Source organism: Gossypium arboreum, chromosome 5 (assembly GCF_025698485.1).
Source record: "Gossypium arboreum isolate Shixiya-1 chromosome 5, ASM2569848v2, whole genome shotgun sequence".
Taxonomy (NCBI): Eukaryota; Viridiplantae; Streptophyta; class Magnoliopsida; order Malvales; family Malvaceae; genus Gossypium; species Gossypium arboreum.
In genome coordinates, this window is record NC_069074.1 from 7,054,184 (window position 1) to 7,076,369 (window position 22,186).

The window sequence follows — 22,186 nt, forward strand, 5'->3', positions numbered from 1 at the left end:
TTGGTACAGTTTATTAGTTAAAGTCACCCATGTTACAGGGATCGACTGCTCTGACCTTCACGCGTTATAACTTGAATATCTCTCTGTACAGGGCTTTAATACTGGTGCCGTTTGTTTCTAATGAAACTAGACTCAAAATGGAATCTGTACATATAAGGCATGACTCCTAATTCTTTCTGGATAATTTATAGTAAATTTTTAAAGTTACGATATCCAAAAAGAAACTTCGATACAACTTTACACCAAAAAAGAACCATCTAATATAAATTTACAAAAAATCAAATATATATTTAATTGTAAATTACATATAATAAGTTAAACAATATTGAGATATTATATCATTCATGTTTAAAGCAAATGTACCATAAAATTAGAAAAAAAAAAAAGAATAAAAGTTTGCATTGGCAATAAGAATGAGACACATCATAGATTGATGGAGCAGCAGGTGGCCTAGTATGTAACTTGTTGATTTGCTGTTTCTTGAGTGACCAGTGATGAAACAGGAAAGTGATCATGCATATCTAAGAATGATAAAACACGGAAATTTTTATAACATCTTTAATAGTTTATTTAACAGTAACTTACGATTCTGTATCTGATAAGACATATACTCTATTGTTGAGTTTAATGATGATAATGATCAATTGATCATACAATGTTTCAAAATCCAGACTTTATGGAAAAAGTTGCCGTGTTACCTACTGGTTATCCAAAGATAAGATTGCTAAACTTAGTATTTTCTTATATTCCCCAAAAGTCTTTTCTGTCATTTGTTCTCAACCTCCCTGCTTTGATCCTGTTTTGGCTAAAATCCTTGATTTGGGTATATTTTCTGAATGCTCCACAAGATTTTGAGTTCCTACAAATGGACTTACCAAATTCCTTTCATTTTCTTATATATTCCGTCGTCGAGATTGTTGTTGGTCCTGCAGTAGTCAATCTATCCGTCTGGCCGATAAAATCAAACAGTTTGGAGGGGCCTTGTTCATAAGGTATGATTCTTACTAATTTCTTTTTGTATACCAAGTTTGCTTTTTAGAAAAAAGTTGTTTTGGTTGGTCTTTTTGCTTATATCTCTGACAAAATGCATAGGATTTTAAATTTGTTAATTCTAGATTCTCAAAGTGTATATACCACAGAATAAGATCTTAGTTTAGTTGAAATGATTTGAGAGCTTTTATAGCTTTTTTAAATTGTTTGACCCTCACAGTTACTTATACTAGTCTTTTCTCCTCGTAGACTTATAGATATAAAAGCTCAGGAGTCAAATGCTCTTTCAGGTTAGATCCTTATATTAAATGTCAGTTGCTTCCAGCTCTGTCAATGGTGGTTTACTTATGGTAATCACTTTTATGTTGAGCCCAGTTTATTTTTGGATAGCAAGAATATATCAATAATCTAATGGTTGGCTTTTCATGTAGAACCTTAATGTAAAAAATAAAACATCAGTATTGCCGAAGATGAAGTTGCAGGCTTGCAGCAATGGTGCTAAGAAGTTAGAAACATAATGAAAAACATATTAGTCTACTGTTATTAGACAGATATATCTCTGTGTTTGACAGTCATGTCGGATATATATTGGATTTGCGTACTGGAATATGATTCTCTAAGAACCCTTCAAAAAGAAAGAAAAAGAAAACTAACATACCCTATCCAACATTAGCACCAAAATTTGAGAAAATTTTATGTGAAACTAAGCTTTGGGGAGCTTCATTCCATTCAACTTGCTATTTCCTTAATGCTATTAGAACCAGAACACAACTTACAAATTTACTGTCGTAGACATAGTTGTGGTATCCCCTTGTTTTGAAGAATCAGAAGGCTAATAATATATTCATAGTGTCAGAAATTTTAGCTTAAGAAAAATGCTACTATTTGGTGAAGGCTGGAACTGAACTGATGCAAGCATGATGGAACAACATATGATTAATGACTATAATACATGCATCTCAGACACAATTCTTGATCCAAGTGTGTTTTTTTTTAGTTTAAAAATACTTTTTCTTGTAATTTGTTTCTCACGTTAAGAAGGCTTAGCAGTCAGGATTTGCTGCTCCTTCCAATTAAGTTTTAAAAGAAATGTTTTTCACTGATTCTCATGCTTATCATTCATCATTTTGTCTACGTTTGAAGAAATCAAATCCAACCCTCCAATGCCTGAAAATTTTAGAGAAAAAAAATTAAATATACCCTTGTCTAACACACACCGAGTCCGAGTATCTTATAGTCATTGCTACCCCAATTTGAAGTTCTTAGCACTAAGCCTGGATTGAAAAGAAAGATCCCACAAAGTAAGTTTTAGCTCCTCAACAAAAACCAGTTTCAGGGTTGAACTAAAAGGAAACGACCTAGACCCTAATTTAAGGATCAATCCATGGTTTTTGCCTCAACACTTTCAGCAGAACACTCATTTCCTACCTCTTTTTTTTCTGAAAGGGCAAAAAGATGGTTTTTCATTCCCAATGCAGATCCAATATCCAATGATTTCCTATTATTATAATGGTAGCTGCAACAGATGAAAGGAATCTCTGTACCATCAATCAACACACAAGAAAAGAAAGAAAATAGGAACAAAAAATGAAAAAAATACCAACCAAAAGCCACTGCAAAAGGATCAATTTTAAGTAGGCCTCCTGGTTTTTGAGATCTGCTTTGATTAAGATCTAAAGGGGAAAAAAAAGAATCACAGAGTTGGAAATGGAGGAAGAAATTATTATGAAAATACAAGAAAGACTTTGCTAGTTTAAGATTTGACAGAAATCTATTTGTTGATATAGTCTTTTCTTACAACTATAAAACTTCGTAGCAGCTCTTCTCATTTTATAATTACAAACTAAACTGAACTAATTAGAAAATGAAGGTAAGCAAGAAAAACTCGGTGACATTTATTTGTTCTTGATGCAATGGATGTAAAAATCCATGAGTTCAAGACAAACAAATCCAAAGAACCCATCCTGCATAAACGAGTGGAGAAAAGGGGAAGGAACCTTAATTCCCTACTGATCTATATATGATCGTATCTCCATTGATCTCTTTTGTTTTCCTTCAAGAATCTCCATGTTTATGCCAGCAAACAAGCATGGCAACACACCGCCTCATAATGTAGAACCTTGCCTTCTGCTCCTTGGCTAAGCTACTGCATTTACGGGAAATGGAAGTCTTTTGTGAATAACTTCTTGGTAGTGCACATTTAGATGATGATGAAGATGATGAAGAGGAACATGAGTTCTTCTGTGAAGAACTCCTAAGAAGAGGAGACTTGGAAGAAATACTCTTTGTTGAAAAACTCCTTGGAAGTGAGAACTTTGAAGAACTTGAACAATGGGTACCCGAAGCTTCCTTCTTAGATAGCTTCCACTTCTCATCCATGTAATAAGCTTGGAAGCTTCAACACTAGAGATAATGGAGCTCTCACCTCACCTCAGAGTGTGATCTCTTTAACTTAAAACTTGATAACCTCTTTGTCTGCGCGTGGGGAGAGATGAAGAAAGAAAAAGAGAAGTTTAGAATGAGATTTGACTGAGAAGGATTCTCAGGGCTGCAGACAGTAGTGGGGCTATATGTTGTAATATATATAGTAAAGTAGGGCCTCTTTCCTTAGAATTTGAGCTTTCTTAGTTTGATCTGATCAATGTTTATTTAGCATTTAAAGTGCCAATTCTCAACTCTCCCTGGGGGTTTAGAACTGAGTTTTGCATGTCATATTATAGCCTATAGGTACCGTTGTTGCTGGCCTGGCATTATAAAATTGGTCGGTTGATGAGGATTTGGGAAGTCCTCCTCATTCTTGCTGATATATTAAGATTTTGCCTGATTTATGAATCTCCTCACTCTGGGAGATCCATCATTTCTTTTTTTTTCTAGACACTATTGTCGTAGGGGGCTCCATAATCATGTCAGTATTTTAAGTTTACATCACAAAAAAACACACACATGAGAGTGAGAGAGAAGAACAAAAGGGGAAGGAGGGGTGGTGGGGTGGGGTCACTCTATTGTTAGCTGCTTCTTGTGATAAGGAGTGTGTCCCATTGTTGACAGGGTTTTTGAGGTTTAAATTTTCAAATACCCCCCCCTTTTTTTTTTTCCTTTTCTTTTTTGCAGTTTAGTGAATGGAACATACACTTTATACAGTGCCATTTTGATTCTTGATTGAGTTCCACAAACTATAAATGGGGGTTGAGGGGGGGCCTCTTTTGGTCTTCTCTCCACAGTTCCATGTTTGAGGCTCAAATTCTACATATACCTTTCCTGGTCGTAGTTGTAACACTTCTTTGTATTGTACCACAACTTCACTTTACTAAGCTGGACTCGTACACTTAGCAGACCCAACAGTTGAGAAGCTTCCAAGATATTAAGTTCCCATATTAAGTTCCCAATCCGAGTAGATACCGAAACCCACTATCATTCATTTGGTTATTCTTTGTCCTTAAAACACTTTGATGTTCTACTGATTTAAGTATCGAAGCACGCTTTAGAGGCATTTCTCCCAACATATGACAAGTACAGGAGTTTATTCAGTAAGTCTTCCATTACCAAATATTTTTATCTCAAGGATATATTAACTTTTAGCCTCACAACACATTGCATAAATGATCCTAAGAGACCCCATGTACTCGATTAATGTTGATGCCGATACATAAGATTTCTTAACTTCATTGATTCTCAATTTAATTAAAGAAGAGCAATCAGTGTAGTGAAGCAGAGAATCTCTTGCAATCCAATTTTTTTCTGGTCTGATTTCATTGTGTAACTTAGTAGATATTGTCATTTCTCCTTCCACAATGTTAGGTAAAGCAAAGAGCCTTTACCCCTTTTCTCTATAAAGTTTCCCGCAATGTGCAGGCATGATTACAAAGAGGATGTCAATTCATGTTGTGGTATTTCTTCTCCTTTTAATGAGAAATATTTGGCCCTTAGACACTTGATTGATGCATGAATGAAATTCGGATTTGAATCCCTTAAGCCAACATATAAATATATATACATATGTAGTCCCACACTTTTTTACCTTTTCATACATCAGAAAACAACGGTTGAAAAGTCTGATAAATGTGTCCTACTGACCAAACCCATTCAATCATAAAAACTTTGGGGCTTTTCAACTTGAAATTTTGGTCAGAAACACTTAAGATTATTTATAGTTGATATTCTAAATGACTAGTATATATTAAGGATCATAACAGCTGAATTAAAAGCATAAAATTATCTATGGGAATTAGGGATTCACATGCACATGCAACCTTCTGGATCAGCAAACACAAGCTTGAAATTTTCAAATATATATAAATAAAAAGATTATTCTTCAATATAAAAATAAATACACATCCTCATATTTAACTACTGTGCCCTGCAGAACTTCACCATGTGATGAAATTGATTTCTGCAATAATGCTTCTTCTGGTATGGGGACAACCTGCAAAGATTTTTCAACAAAAAAAAGGAGATTGCTAATCCTAAACACTTTCCATAACAATTTTCATTCACTTTGCTATTTATTATCTTAATTATACATACTACCTAGTTTTTAGTTTACAAAGGAATTACTATCTTAAAGACTAATATTATGCAGTTTGGGATAGAAAGAATTGAAGTCTTGCTTTTTAAGGTTTAAGTTTTTGGTGTTGGTCTAATTACAGAGTATGCAGTGTTTGCAATTTGCATTAAACTTTGATTGTTTTCCTTAAAAAGTGGTATTGACTGTCCAGAAGACTATAATCTGAAACAAAAGAAAATAATGGGGGAATCTGGAGAAAGTAGAGAAACAACATATTTTGTTAATGAGACAATTTGACTGCTCGATGTTTTTATAATGCAAGTTTTAGTCTTTTGCTTTCATATGTTTTCAAATCAATGCTGCCTTTAATTGCTGTCTATATTGGTATTTACAAAACTTAACATGTTATTGAAAATTAGTTATTAAAAAGATCATTCTTCTTTTTAATCCTATTGTATTTATTAAATGAATTATACTCGTATCCTATTTTTGTATTATATCTACAAACTACTAACCTAATTTCCTTTTTCTTTTACTTTATATTTCTTTTTTCTTTTACAGCCTTATGGCACTCATAATGTATGTGTAAAAAAATTGTAACAACCATATTTATTTAAAATATATAAAAAAATTAAATGATATTTTAATTGAAATGATAAAGCACATGAAAATTTTAATCTAAATTTCACGATATATAATTTTTATTGATTTATAAAACTATAAAATCAGGGTTATATTATAAAAAGAAAACCATTTATGTATACATATAAACTGTAGATTTGATTGGTCAACAAATTGTAAGGATGGGTCAAAATCAAATCACATGGTATGTTGTGGATGCAATATAATGCATCTTTTTAAACTTTTTTTTTTTTTGTTTTGTTTTAGTCTATTTAGGGTTTAGCTAAGTTTTTTTCCACTTTATTTTTATTTTTCCTAAATGATCATGTGGGCTTGAGAATATCACCATTTGGAGCCCCACATGAGAACATGTGAGCTGCATAAGAATGGGCAGAGGAAAGCCTGTTAATACCCTTCAATTTATTTATTTGAAAAAAAAACATCATGGGACCCTTTTTGTACCACAAGTGAATTAAAAAGAAAAAACAGGTCAAAAAAGTCATAAATTTATGTCATAAAGCCTCCATTAATATAAATCCATCAAAAACCTCAGTCAAAAAGACTTGCACATTTTCACATTGTTTGTTCACTGTCTATTTTCAATACCAAAGATTATTGAAACACCCAGATCTTCGTGATGTTCAGATTTCCCCATTGTTTTTTTTTTTTAATTACAGGGAAATCCAGGTCTGAGAATTAATTATTATTTTATTTGTTTTGAATTTGTTAAAAGTAACAAAAGCTTGGAAATGTAAAATGTGTAACAAATGCTTAGCACCAGTAGGACGCCACAAATAATTGTTTGGTAGTTTAGGTCCACGATGATTCAAAAGGTACACCAATGGATTTTGGCCCATTCTTTTTATCCTTTATGAAATGGCATTTCTTTAAAAAAATGAATAAAATAATTAATTTGCGGATATTAGAATTTGTATTCAAATTTTACATATCATTTTTTTTTTAGAAAAATCATAAATCAATCCAACTTCGGGTTTCATTCAAAAAGATTTGTATTACCTATGTGTACTTCATACTATTCGACCAATAAAACAGTATACTTCATCCTAATTCATAATTTTATTTTTTTTTTAGATTATTAGCCTCGCCTTCCTGTTCTAGGCCAGTATTTATCATCATCATATTCTACTCTCTTTTTTTCATGAAATCATCATGTTCAACTTAGGGTTTTTTTCTTCATTTCCAATTTTAAACTCAAAATGAATTTATGTTTTAAGTTTCTCTTTCCTTTATTGCAATAACAAAATAACCTTAGATTGGAGAGAGTCGAAAGATTTAAAATAGGGTTGCTTTTTCAATGCATATATATTTATATGATCACTAGAAGAAGTAGATCATATATATGCATGCAATGATCAAAATGCAGCCATATAAAGCAAAACTGATCAATAAATAAATGTAAACTAATTGTCCGTTTTTATATATACTAAAAAGAAGTGCTACTTTATATTATTTCATGTAGTACCAAATTCACAGACAAAAGAAATTGATAGTATAAAGTTTCTTTCGTACCTTAATTACCAATGTCCTGCTGGTTGCCAACAGTGTTCTGCTTTTTCCTATAATCTCATGGATGCATGCCTCTTGTCTTACTTGGATGCTGAAACTTGGTCCCCTCTTTCTATCTAAACCAATATAAAAATTTAAATAAAAATGTTTTTTTTCTGCGGATGCAATAAGAAATCTGTGTGCTTGTATTGTATTCGATTAGATTCGTAACTTTAATTCATTTACGGAAAAGTATCCAATCGATCAAGATGAATGGCTCTCCGATGTTAGTTCAACTGTTAGATGAAAAAGAGAATTCTCTCTCCCATATGTACCAATATCCATCCAGACGGTACCTGTTTATAAGTTGGAGACCAACATGGTCCACTGTACCAAATAGAGGTCGGCTCCCAGGGGTATTATTTGGATTTAAGATGAGTATCGTATTTAAATACATGCAGTACAAGTATATATACTCAGCTATCTAAAAAGGGTTTGTATTTCATACTTGTGTTCAAATATATACTCCATGGAATCCTGATAAGATGATGAGAACTTTCTTATTATTTCCCACAAGCTAAAGAATGAAAGTAGGAATGTCAAAGCCTTCTCGCTAGCTCTACCAGGCCAGTCTAATACTGTTTCTAAACCTTGATTAATTGACTAGAAATGCTGAAACCTCATTTCAACTTGTTCGCATTGACTGAACTCTAAGGTTAGCATACAGGCCTAAAGTTCACAAATGTATTAGGATTTAGATATATGCATGTGTTTGTGTAACTGTTTATACGTATGTCTCGTAACAGGACTGGGGATTTATTAATAAAATGATTTTGGGGGAAATTTGAGAAACTAATATTGATTGTTTGTATAGCTTTTGGCCTATGAGAAAGAAGATAAATATAGATGCTTGATGTGGTGTCAAAATCTATCTATAGATACACACACATATATATGTCTAGTTAAGCAATATATTATGTGACTGTCAGAAACACCAAGATGTTGTCTGTTGTTCCTACCTGCAGAATCAGATGATTTGGTCAGTTTTCTTCATCAAAAAGGCATATTTCATTACGAATTTTGCAGGCCTTTAGAAACTTCAAACCCATTCTAGCTTATATCTCTGTGTGTGTGTGTGTGTGTGTGTGTACACACACTAATTACATTCCCTAAATGAGTACTGGATAACCGCCAGTTCCATGCTGCCACCAAGTTAGAAATTAATAATGTTTACACTGATCTTATTAACTGGAAAATCTATCTAGCAGAAAACATATATAGGGCTTTCCATAACATATATCTACATATATATAAAGATGCATGTTGTGATTTCATATTAATTTTTCTTTTTCGTTCATTCAAATTGGGGGAAGGGGATGGGTTTCAATTTCATATTATCTGGGTACTCTTTGTTATTACCAAACAACATTGTTCATTCTCCCGTTACAAGCTTTAGATTGCAATAACCATTGACTAGATAAATAATCAACATTTTCAACTGTAAATTCATTCCAGCTTCTTGTTATATCTTTACAGAGAGCATAATGTCTATTCTTAATGATGTTTATATTGCATGAACTTATATACACACATATATATATGACACTGAAATATATACCAACCTGAGGAAGGATGTTCAGCTAGAAAGAAGCAAATAAACAGAAAATAAAATCTTTTTTCAAATGCACCACAATATTCACCAATTCCTGAAGAAAAAAGCTGCTACAGATTTCAGATAACTAAAAGCAAAAAGGATATATCCAGATCTTCAAGTTGGTCATTTTCTTTTGCTCTTCATAAAGTTTAAAAAGAAAAAGGAAAAAAAGAACAGCCTTCGTACCCTTAAGTAAACTTATTAATACATAATAGAAAGGGAAAACTAAACTAAACAAACCCTGATTGTTTCAATCGACTAAAGCTGCAATCAATCAGAATGATAGACTTAGATGGTAAAGATATTTATTACCTTTGTTGTATATATATGCGCATACATATTAATATTACATCGGTATGGTATGTGTAAAGGAGTTTCACCTTGATCAAAGTGGAAATAATCTCCCTTTATTTGCAATTGAAAGTAGCCCATACGTTCGCTGATGCAGCATCATCAAGATTCAAGATTCCATTTGAAAGGACACTTGGAAGAAGAGAGAAGCCCTTACCAAAGCTTGCGAATCTTGATGATGCCGCACCTGCAAACGCGGACTGATCAAAATGGTCTTGATGTGATGAGATCCCATCTCCCTCATGCAAAAGTGCTGAGGAAAAGGATAAAACCCTAAACCCTTTCTTTGGAAAACCCTAAAGGGAGAAATTAATTGGTAGAAGAAGAAAAGGAACAAGTATATATAGAGAGAGTCCCTATACTGTCAGGTTGGCTTATATTATGTGATCTGGTGTACCAGAATACCGATCCTTGAGGAGGGAATCATGAGTCATCCATACCTAGCCCACTTGCAAGTACAGGTGTCTAATAAACAACTGCTGGCTTTTGTTTAAAGGAGATAATAAAATAATCATGATTCTATTCTGCAAGAGACCAACACCCATGGGTTGGTTTTATGCCCTCAAATTTAATTAAAGGGTAAATTAATTCTGATATTACTAAATTATTAATAAATTTATATTTTAATTATTTAATTTTAAAAACTAAAATTAATTTAAATTTTTATTTAAAAGTAAATTTCATATTTAATCACTAATGTATTAGTTAGATTACGTTTTTTTCATTAAACTTTAAAAAGTTATGATATAAGCATCTGTTAATTTATTATATTTTGATTATATTATAACAGAAACCCTTGTGGCAATAAAATTGTCATTTAATACCAACGTATGATCCACATAAATGCCCATTTGGTGATTTCATCACCAGTTCCATCCTTTATTCACTGCCACCACCACCAACCATCATCATTCTCCCCATAGTTCATTCACACACAAACTAAAGCAATTTACAGTTTATTTCATCAATAATCCTCAACCTTTATCAGCTCCAATCACAAATTCCTTCCCTGTTTACCCAGAGCATTATTTATTGTCGCCAAAGCAACTTGGCTTTTCTCATTGAAATTTTATGTATAAATGAATAATTACGTGGAAACCAACTTCTTCAAAGTTGAGAAAAAGCTAAGAAACATAGTTACATGCCTTGAAAGAAACATAGTTACATGCCCTTGACATTGCAAGGTCACCCAATCGAAGCAATAAAATAACAGATCAAGGGAAATGGTAGAATATACACAACCAGAACTGTGAAAATAACACACTCACGTTAATTTGTACACTTAATATAAACTAACACACAAGTATTTCTTCCTTTTTTTTCCAACTAGAACTCTAGTAATATAAACTACGCAAAACAGCGATGCAACATCACCAAATACTAAAGCAACTAAAAAACATTCAACCGAAATATGTAACACGTATCGGAGATGGAAACTAATCTATTACGTACCTTGCGCCAGTGTGGAGTATTCCCGCAATTGCAGTTGTGATTATGCTTTTTACCTGGTTCATGGGTGTTCGATGGTTCAATGGTTGTGCTACTCAAAGAAGTACTTGAACCGACATCCTAATATTGGCTCATACCCAAGACCGTTTCAGGGTTTTCAAAGAATATAAGATTCTGGATTTGGTTTGGATATTGCAAATTGTTATAGCTTTTAAAGTTGAGATTTGAGATGAATAGGTGAAAAAAAAATTAATTTTCATATCTGAGATGAAAACAGAAAAAAGATTTGAAATGAAGAATAAGATGAAAAAATAGAGTAATAAAAGAATAAAAGTCAATTAGTTCAAAAGTCAAATTATCTAAGCGTTTATGTGGATTAGACGTGGGTATTAAACAACAGATTTATTGCTGTTGGATCAAAATATAAAAATTTGATAATGTTAATATCATACCGTAATTATTTAAAATTTAGTGATTTAAAATGTAATTTGAACTCTATGTAAGTAATTAAATTAATTTTAAGTGAAGATTCGATGATCGATACATGGATCAATATTTATCAATGAGTAAAATAACACATCTTAAATCTAAGTTACTCTAATAATAAATATTGGAGATAAAAAAATACTCTTTAAATTTTGATTTATATATTTTTAATATTTAAAGTTGTTTAATGAAAAAAACTAAACTATAAAAAAATAAAAAATTATTAATGTAAATAATACGAACAAAGAATACCGTAGAATAATAATAAATGAAACTTTTCAAATAATTTAACATCTATTTTTACAACTAGAAGGCAAAGCTATTAATAGTTGATAAACATTGCAAAACCTTACCCTGAACTAAATTAAGCTTTTCATGTGGATTACTTTTGTAAGAGATCCAAATCCCAGATTAAATTGAACCAAAAAGCTGCCTTACCTTGCCATCCAGGGGCCCACACCAACCAAGACATAGCAAGCTTTCCATATTTTCACCCACTCACATTTCTAAAATTCTTAAGTTTTTCTTTGTCCTACCCTACCCACAGTTTATACTTGCGATATTAGTTTGTACAAGCCATCCTCCGTTTATGCTGTTTTCCTTTTTCTTTTATTTATACAAATAAATAAATAAAAACAAGTATATTAAACTTCAAACTCTAAAGCTGCATAACTTAATCCAATTAAAAAAAAATCTTATTCATTAAAGTTCAGACTCTAACGACCACAAATTTATCGAATTAAATTAAATCTGTTTGTCTATTTAAGAAGGATATCGGACTGACGGAGGCTACCTGACTGACAAGACAAGGAAATAAACTATAATTTTAATAGAGATCACTCTTATCACAATTCTCCTACTCCTATTCCTTGTCATTTTGTTGTCTCCATCTCTATGTTTGGGAGGATGTGTGGAGACTCATCTATGCTATGCTTTTGGTTTCATGTACATTAATAATAGGATCTAAGCTCTTGACCGGTATTTATTTATGTACATTATAAGAAAATAATTAAATATGACGACCGGTTAAATATGCTTAAAATTTAAATTTAAAATTTTTTATTATTCATTATTTAAATCCGTATTTTTATTAATAAGAGTAAAACATATTCAAATAATAAATATCCTAAAATTAATATATTCGTTATATTTATATACCACATTTAGAGTTTTCAAATATTCTTATTGTTGCTGTATTCTTGAGGCTGTTGGTCCCTACTAGCAGACACATTAACTGTTGAAACCTTTGGTGCCATATACTTTTATATTATATATATATATATATATATAAAAGTGAATTTTGTTTATTTACCTTTTAATTATCAAGCTGTAATTGGTTAAAAGGGTGACAGGTCAGCATACATTATTGGTAGTGACTGCTCCACACCTGAACTCCCAAAGATTATGAAATTCCTATGACGTTAAGGCAACTTGGATACTTTCTCACCACACATTTTAGAGATTTTTGTAATGGCTCATAATGCTTGCAATCATATATGTTGAGTACGGATTCTATTTCTAAAACCATAAATTTACAAAGGTAAAGATTATGGATTAAGAGTACCACTTGCAATATCCCACGTTAGTGGAACCGTAATTAATGGGGAAAAAAAAAAAAGATAATGATCGTTACCCACTTTTTTTCCTTTTCCTATTTACACTTGATCTTTGTCCACTTCTTAATGAATTCATGGTGTGCCACATTACTTTTTAACCTCACCATTTCAGCCTATTCTACTTAATGAATCCATGGTATGTGACACTGTTTTTGAACAACACGATACCAAGTTACAACTAAGTTATAATTAATATTTAATTATTATAAATATTAAAATAAACTACATCAATTAATTAATCAAAATAAATTTAAAATTTATATATATATATATATATATATATATATATATATGTTGAGTTAAATTATAATTAAAGCACTCAAAGTCTCAAATCTCAGTGAAAACAATCAAGACCTTTAGTTTTTTTAGTAACTTTTGATTTGAAAAAGTTAGCACGTTAGAATATATATATTTGTATAATTAAAGTATATTTTATTTTTATGATCCATAAAAATTAATTATTTTAAAATTCGTAATTATTTTTTTAATAATATCATTTTTAAAATTGAATATGAATTTTTTCTCTAAAAGTACCATGTATCTTATTACTACTTTAATACTTATTGATAAATATCAATTTTTTAACCAATTGGCTGAATGAATTGATATAATAAATTATATCATTATTCTTTAAATATATATATATATATTTGAGTTTTTTAAGAAAACAATATTTTAAAGATAATCATAATTTTTAAGGGAGTGGTTTCTTTCGAGAGTGGAAAGTTTTTTTTTTTTACACGGTATGCATAATTTTTAATATAATTGATAGCATAGATATAACCAGAGGTGACAAGCATGAACTTGAAAAATCTAAATCCAAATTCAAAATTAGTAACAAAAATAAAATAACTAAGTAATAATTAAATATTTTATAAAAGTTTTATCTAATATTTTATTGATAAATTAATTGTTTATTTTGTATTTAATGAAAATCTGTTTTTATAGAAAGTGAGATTACCACTACCACCCAAACGCAAAATCTCCATAATATTGATATCTAATTTATTAAATTATTTTATTTAATTATTTGTCATTGTATTGTATTGTAGGGAATTTAATTGCATTACTTTAACTTCAATTATTTAAATAGAAATTCGAATCATTTAATTCTCAATTTTGATAAATTAAATTTAAAGAATATTTACTAGCTCTCCCTTGTTCTTAATGGTTAGCTGCTTCTCACTTAAACTTATTCGAGAGCTGGTAAATATAAGAAAAAAAAAACAAAGATTTAAAAGAATATTTATGTATTATCAAGTAAATTTTTACCAACTATAATAAAAAAATCAGGAAAAGTGCAAATTAAAAGAAAAAACAAAATCTACATTTAAGGTTGATAACTAAACTTTTATGTTATAAAGGAAAAGTTCAGGGTGAAATTAAAAAAATTAGAGTCGAAATTAAATTATAATTATTATGATAATAAAAATATAATTTTATCATTTTAATAGTTTATATCTTTATAACTTTTAGGAGATCAAAATATAATTTTACTTTTACTACTTTAAATTTTTTAAGTGTGAAAAGAAAATTTCATATTTATAATCACATATCAATATATGAAAGTATAGTCTATTTTAAAAATTAAAATAACACATTTTTACATAATTATTATGTTTTTATTATTTTTTTGACATAATCAAAAATTTTCATGTCTATTTTAGTTCCATGAAAATTACACTTTTCAAAATCCATAATCCCCGCAACAATATTGCCTTGTCCACTAGGAGTGAAATCCAAAAACAAATGGCCCATTTCAGTTTCCCATTTCTTCTGTAGCATTCACAACTTAGATATAATTCGGCCTTTGGATTGTTAGGCCGAATCTCTGGTCCAAATTATATTCTACTTTGTAAAGACACTACTCCTTCGGTTGGTTTTAATTTCGATATTAAGAATGCTTGATAAACAATTGGAAATTTTTTATTTTTTATATTTCAAATATATATGATAATTATTTTAATTTTTTATTTATTATATTTTTATAGAAAATGTTAAGAAAAATAAATAAGTAAATAACTATTTACCATTTAATATAAAAATATTAAGGTGATTTTATTTTATTAAAAATTTAAACAAATTATATTTTTAAAGGAAATATTCAGATTATCATATTTTTCATCTAAAACTATTCAAAATGATATAAAAATAAAATAAATAATTTTAAAGAACCTATAGTTACTTTTATTAAATAACATAATTATATTTAATACTTATATTTATTAATTTATTAAAAATAATATAAATTTAACACTTATAAAATTTAACGCTAAAAATTTAATACTTAATTTTCAATATTTAAAGTTTTAATTTATTAAACACAATTGATTGCTTAAAAATTATAAATAATTTAATTTCTATTAATTTTAAAAATAAAAATTGAAATCAATTAATCATGACATTAATATTTCTTGTCAATTATATATGTATTTTTACTAATGCAATAATAGATTTAATCAATTATAATTTTATATGTATAATATTTTATTAAGTTAGTGTTACTCTTAACAAAATTACTGTCTTAGTTATAAAATAAATTATATGAATATTTTAAGTCATTTCATTTTAAGAAAAATAATTAAAATATACCTATTGTAAATTTACTCGACGATTGAATTATTAAAACATTAAATTATCACTCAATTAAAATTTATTTTATTGTAATTTATACATTTTCATTTTAATATAAATAAGTTATTCTCTCAATTATTTATTTACTTTTAATTTCAATTTCAATATTATATATATTTAATGTGTTATTATAATTAATTAATTTCAAGCAATACATTTTATTATTTTCATTATTCATTATTTATTACATAAATATTTATATTTCAAATTTTAGCTTCCATATATATACATTTTAAATTTCCATACATATACATATACAATATATTTATATGCAATTTATATTTATATATTTAAGTTGATGCAATATATAATATTACGAATTAAATTAATTAAATTAAAACCACACTAAACTTTATTAAATTAAGATGTGAACTAAATTAATTTATTAAATTAAGATAAAATTAAATAATTAAATTTATTATTATACTAAAAGGAGAAAACTAATGAAAACGTTTAGTCTGATTAGAATTCTTTTTACCTATTATATTTTTAATTATTTTTGAAATATTTTTCAGGACAGCTTCTAATAAAAATAACAACACACCTAAATTTAACTAATTTACTGTTTGTTAGTTTTAATGAATGAACTAAATCCTTCAAAGTAAATTCCTTGGATTGAAAGGAAATTCCTTGAAATAAAAGATAAGAATAAAGATAAAAGATTTAAGTTTAGTTTATAATAATAATAATAATAATAATAATAATAATAATAATAATAATAATAATAAAAGACATCACTAAACATCAAAGTTTATACTCAGGCCAAAAAGAAAAGCATCATAGTTTATACAGATCTATTACATTGAAGATTTTAATTACAGACATTATAATATAAACATTTTTGTTTTTGTTGACCCGACAAACCAAAAAATAACCAAGTCAATCAACAAAAAAACAAACAAACAACAGAAGTTACTTCCAAATTCCCGTTAACTAAGAGCTACTACTTAGCTGCTACACTAATTAATCCCAAGCTTGCCTTCTAGTACCCATTGAGAAAATCATCTCAAGATCAGGCGGTTGAAAATACCCATTCTTCGGCGGCCCCGGCCTTTTCTTCCCAAAAGTAAACGGTTTCTTCTTCGGCGGCGGCGGACAAGCTTGCACAGCAGGTATCCGACACTCCCCACGTGTCGGCGTCGACCAACCTTCTTGAATCATCGACGTCACCACATCCTCGTACGACACCATCTCATCCTCCATTTTTCTCCTAACTTCAAACGCTGTTATGTGTTATTTTTTCCTCCTTTGTTTGAGAGATATAAAGGGTTTTTCTTTCCGTATATATATTTGTACGTGAAAAAAAATAGTGTGGGTGGTTCGGGAAGTTGCTGGGATTTTGTGGATAAGACAGTTACAGATAAGCAAGTTGAAATCAGTAGGTGTCACGTAATGGTTGCGCTTTGGTCTATGTGGATACGCACGTGGCGAGCTTTCGAGAAGTGTCTTCTCAGTGCAGTTTTAAACTATGGCGCCAAACTTGGTCGGTTCTAGCGCGGGAATTCCCCTGTACCAATAGTTTGAATGTACCTCACATCTCACAACCGACTACTATTTTTTTATTCTTTTTATTTAGCTTTTAGTTTTAAGTTCGAATTTTGGCCACTAGTTCTTTCCTCAAGTGTGTATTTATATAAGTTTCTCTTGAAGTCGGCAGAAATGACCAGAGAAGAATTTAACAACAGAAATGGTGAGCGCATTTTGCATTTAAATTTTAGACTTATGTTAAAAATTCCTTTAAAATTACAATTAATTAAACTTTTGTATTAAATTCACACTAAATTAAGTTTTAATTGTTAATTAAAATAGTCATTTAATTATCTCTCTTAATGATTTTCATCATTAGTTGTTCGATTGTTAAAATAATTTAATTAACCAATCGATAGTGACACTTGGTTTACACATAAAATTATTAAAAATAAAAAATATAAAAATTATTAATAAAAAATTATAGAAAATATAAATATTAAAAAATGAAAATTTGTATAAACTTATAAAATATTAAAAGATTATAAAAATATTAAAAATATAAAATTCTAATATATTATAAAATAATTTATATAATTTATAAAACATATTTAAAATTTTATAAAAGCATATTAAAATTCTTTAAAAATCGTAAAATACTAAAATTGATATAAACTTATAAAATAATCATAACTTGAATTGAACCCGATTAGTTGGTTGGACCATAGACCGTAATCGACAAGGATATTGGTTCGAGAGAAAGCCATTAGATCGATTGACCTGGAAAACAAATGGTTGAATCGATCTTTTTATTTTTATTGTTTTTTTTAATTGAACTAGACAGATCAATCAAATTGACAAATTTGTGACCTAATAGGTTATAATATTTTTAATATTTAATAAGTTTTAACATATAATATGTAATATATAATATTTTAATTTTTATGTTATTTTTAATATATCTTTTATTTTTATGGAAAGAATATTAGATTAAACCAGAAACTACACGTGTCACCATCTAATTATTTCATCAATTTGTTTTAACGGTCAACATGGTTAACGAAAAAACCGTTAATGGTGGGGCTTAATTGACTATTTTAATTGGATGTGAATCTAATATGGGGCTTAATTGAATTTTTTCTTACATTTTCTTAAGGGATTTATTGACATATAATCCTAAATTTTATATTTTAATTATAAGGTAAATATTAGATTAAAAATTTTGACAAATATTAACAGTATTGATGGAGATTAAAATTAGTTATTTTTAAACATAACCTAATCAAACCTAAATTTAAATTTAAATTTATGAATCTATAGTTTTGTAGGCCCAATTGAGATTCAAGTTACAAGGTAAGGCCCTAAACTTCAGTGTCGTCATGCGCAGGGCTCAATACCATAGTCCACCCCATTTGTGTCATAACCTGTTCTGGTTTGATTGAGACTTGACAATTAAATTATTAGAAAATAACACAAAAGGGAAAATGTGCACGATACATATATGTGGCATATATCATGAGAGATGTCTTGATGATTTATTTTTGGATTTCCCTGATGACGAACCATTCTCCAAACGCCACAGTGCAAACATCTAGAAGTCAGACCGGGACACTCAGAACGTACCTAATATTTTTAAATTGACAAGAAGTACAATTTGCTGACACCTGCTCATCTAGGAAGCTCCTGTACAGGGGATCTAAGCAAGCTAGTTGGTTCATACAGAATGTTGGCAACCACATCTCGGTTTGTGCAAATTTGCTCTGTATGGCCATTTGAGGAATACAAAGGATAGAATTTTCACCTTTCTTTTTTGCTCTATATTTGTGTTTAATAATAGGAAAGATAAAGATGGGAGCTCTTTAGACTTCAAATGATTTAAAAATAATATTCTTGCAGGATATCAAGACTAAACTATGGCCAGCTAGTCAAAAATCATGAAATTGCTGCACCACCGCTCATTGTCAAACAAACAGATCAAACTTATTTGAATTCCACAATGGTTAAGAATATACCTTTTTCCTCGTGTTCATAAAGTGCAAAACAAAAAAGAGGCACCTAAATTAATGAGTGTACATTAGTTGACTTGTAAAATGTAGTTTTCCTTTGTTGTTTTTAGTGCCTTCATAGCACTTACAAAAGCAATATCCTAGACGCAGAGCACTAAAAATACACATCTAACCATTCCAGAAACCACAGTGTAACATTCAGGAGGTTATATTTGTATGCAGTCTAATCTCATGTCTCATTATAAACGCTTTTATGGATCCTTACTGCTATATGAGGGACACTGATAAAAGTTGGTAAGTGGTAAGAATTAGCAGTAATACAAAGCAAACAACCTGATGTGAACCATCCTGCCTTAGATTAACCTTTACCTCACAAGACTCTCATCACACACACACACACATACACATATATATTGTCTTTTCTTGTGTTATGCATTGCTACTTATACCTGTATCAATATCCCAGTAGTGTTCATTGCTCAAATTTGTAGTAAGTTAGGAAAGTGGATCTTGTCTGACAAAACTTCAGTGCTTCACAAATTAAAACACCTTTCAGTAATTTTAAACTTGGAATTTCATAATTTAAAGTAACTCATGTTCCTGAGATCTTAAAATTGTAAAGTTTAGCTCCTCTAGTACTACAAATAAACCGACAGTATGTTCGGATTTCCTCAATGATCATTCTCTACTCAATGAATATGTCGAATAAAAAGTGAGCAAGACTCCAAATTCCTACATCTGCAGGATCCAGCCATATCCCAAATACTTGTTAGGGATATGCTTATTCGAAGATGGCTTCTTTCTTAAACACCAATCTAGAGATCACTTCCGTGTGCACAACCTAACTCTGCATAATGCACTTACAAAAGACTACCAGAACTAACTGAATTTTTCTAAAGAAATAAGATATTAAGGTGTGATTTCTCCATAATGAATACTAAATCAGATAGCTCCCGACCTTGGCAAACGTGAGAGAGCATTTTCCATAAATGATCATAATCAATAGGTCAATTCATTTTATTCAAGAAGTTGAAATATATATGTATCATTCAATGAACAAAGAGAGCTTCAACCAATATGAAAATAAACGGAAAAGCAACAAAAATTTCAGTAAAAGCATTAGCACTTACCTAAGTCCAAAGCTTAAATAGTTCAATAATTTCATTAATTGCATACCTGTTTGCCGCTAGTACACAAAAGGTATGAATTTGCACCTAACTTTACTTGCATACTCCAAATAACTCTCTCCAAAAGTCTCTACCATTAAAACCTCCTCAAGTTTTGCTTTCTGCTCATAATACATCAAACAAACTGCTACAACGAACATCAAACTCAGAGGTGCTCTAAGTGCAAGGCAATAAGTTGCAAATAAAAGCATTGTAGATGCATATACTGGATGCCGTACACATCTGTATGGCCCAAATTGGACAACAGCAGTTGGCACCACAACCTTCTCTGAATACTTTGCAAGATACAATGTTGAATTATATTGCATCAAAAGAGTTACCACAATCAATATCCACACTCCAACATTGCTCCAACCTCCTGGGATCCGATGAAGCTCCGGTGCTTCAAATGCAGCAAGCCAGTGCCCAACCATGACTCCAACACAGAACAAAAGGCGATACCATTTGGGTGGGTTCACATCCCACTTAGGATCATGTGGACGGGCATAATAATCCCCATACAGTCGTTTTCTAACACTGACGTTGAAGAAAAAGAAATAGTGGTAGACAAAGAAGAAGACAAAGGGCCAACCTTCAAGATAGCCATTGAAATAAGCAGGGGGTACTAGAGTTAGCCAAGCGAACACTGAAGTGACAATTGCAAGTTGCTCCACAATGCTTGCTTCACCAATCGAATGTTTTCGGAAACAATACAAACCATAAACAGCAAGGGCTATGGCTACAAACCATGGCCAGAACAACCAACTCCAGCTAAAGTACATCCAAAAGAAAGGGCTGAAAGCCAAATTTACAGTCCATTTGGTAGCTGCAATTCCAAGGGAAACAATAGTAGCCCATTTGACAATCTTTATAGGCGTTAACTCAGAAAGACTTGATTTGACTGAATCAAAAGAGAGGTTTTTGAAGGGTTTAAGCAAAGGGTTTGGAGAATCTGAGCTAGGAATGTCGGAAAATGAGCATTTGAGAGGCGAAAAAAACTGGGTTCTTGTTTTATGAAGTGGTGATGGTAAGAGACTGAAACTTGATGGGTTCTGGATAGATTTGAGGCTCTGATGGGAATAAAAACCCTTGCTTTGAAATTGTTTGTTGAAATGCCTGCAAGAAACAATTTGGTTGCATTTCAAGTTGAAGCCAAAAGGGATTGTTCTCGACTGCAACAGCACTGAGGCAGTTTCCATGGATTGGTTGAACAATGGGGTGCAAAAAACTATTATGGAAATCTACGGTGAAACATTTGTTGCTTTCTTTGAAGATAAAATGAAATCTCTTCTGCAGCCATTGACAATTCGCAGATTTCTAGCAGGGAAAGAAAGACCCTCGGCCCAATCACCAACTTGGGAATCTATTCACTGGCCCAATATTGTTTTCTTTGGTAACCCAATTGCAGTAGAACTAACTTTTTGCGTATAAAATATTATAGATTAATTTTCTTCTTTGATTTTTTTAAAAGCTTTGGTCGCATGAAATGAATTCTTTAAGCTATTTTTTTTTCACAAACTTGTCCCATTAACACAATATAATAAAAACAATAATAAATTACTCACACTAGCTTTCAACTAATCAAACAATTAAAAAAAAATTCACATATTGATGTACTTTTCAAATGTTCCTGAATACTTCACATTAGACATATATTCAGAGAAAAGAATAAAATTATGAATGGCTTGACAAAAATAATGTTCTTCAAATTTTTGAGGAAACATATTTATACGTAAG

At 30.3% G+C, this 22,186-nt stretch overlaps 2 protein-coding genes and 1 long non-coding RNA gene across 3 annotated transcripts; 1 reads left to right on the forward strand and 2 right to left on the reverse strand.

Moving 5' to 3' along the window:
- Nucleotides 1–635: 635 nt before the first annotated feature.
- Nucleotides 636–1,597, forward strand: LOC128292771 (uncharacterized). Its single transcript, XR_008282683.1, has 2 exons — nucleotides 636–992; nucleotides 1,240–1,597. It is a non-coding gene; the product is annotated as an uncharacterized LOC128292771 (long non-coding RNA).
- Nucleotides 1,598–2,861: 1,264 nt separating this feature from the next.
- On the reverse strand, nucleotides 2,862–3,568 carry LOC108452103 (small polypeptide DEVIL 13-like). Its single transcript, XM_017749849.2, has one exon. It carries the CDS (start codon nucleotides 3,367–3,369, stop codon nucleotides 3,046–3,048), a length of 324 nt encoding a protein of 107 aa, XP_017605338.1. The 5' UTR covers nucleotides 3,370–3,568; the 3' UTR covers nucleotides 2,862–3,045.
- Nucleotides 3,569–20,298: 16,730 nt separating this feature from the next.
- On the reverse strand, nucleotides 20,299–21,861 carry LOC108450337 (uncharacterized). Its single transcript, XM_017747906.2, has one exon. It carries the CDS (start codon nucleotides 21,646–21,648, stop codon nucleotides 20,470–20,472), a length of 1,179 nt encoding a protein of 392 aa, XP_017603395.1. The 5' UTR covers nucleotides 21,649–21,861; the 3' UTR covers nucleotides 20,299–20,469.
- Nucleotides 21,862–22,186: the final 325 nt, after the last annotated feature.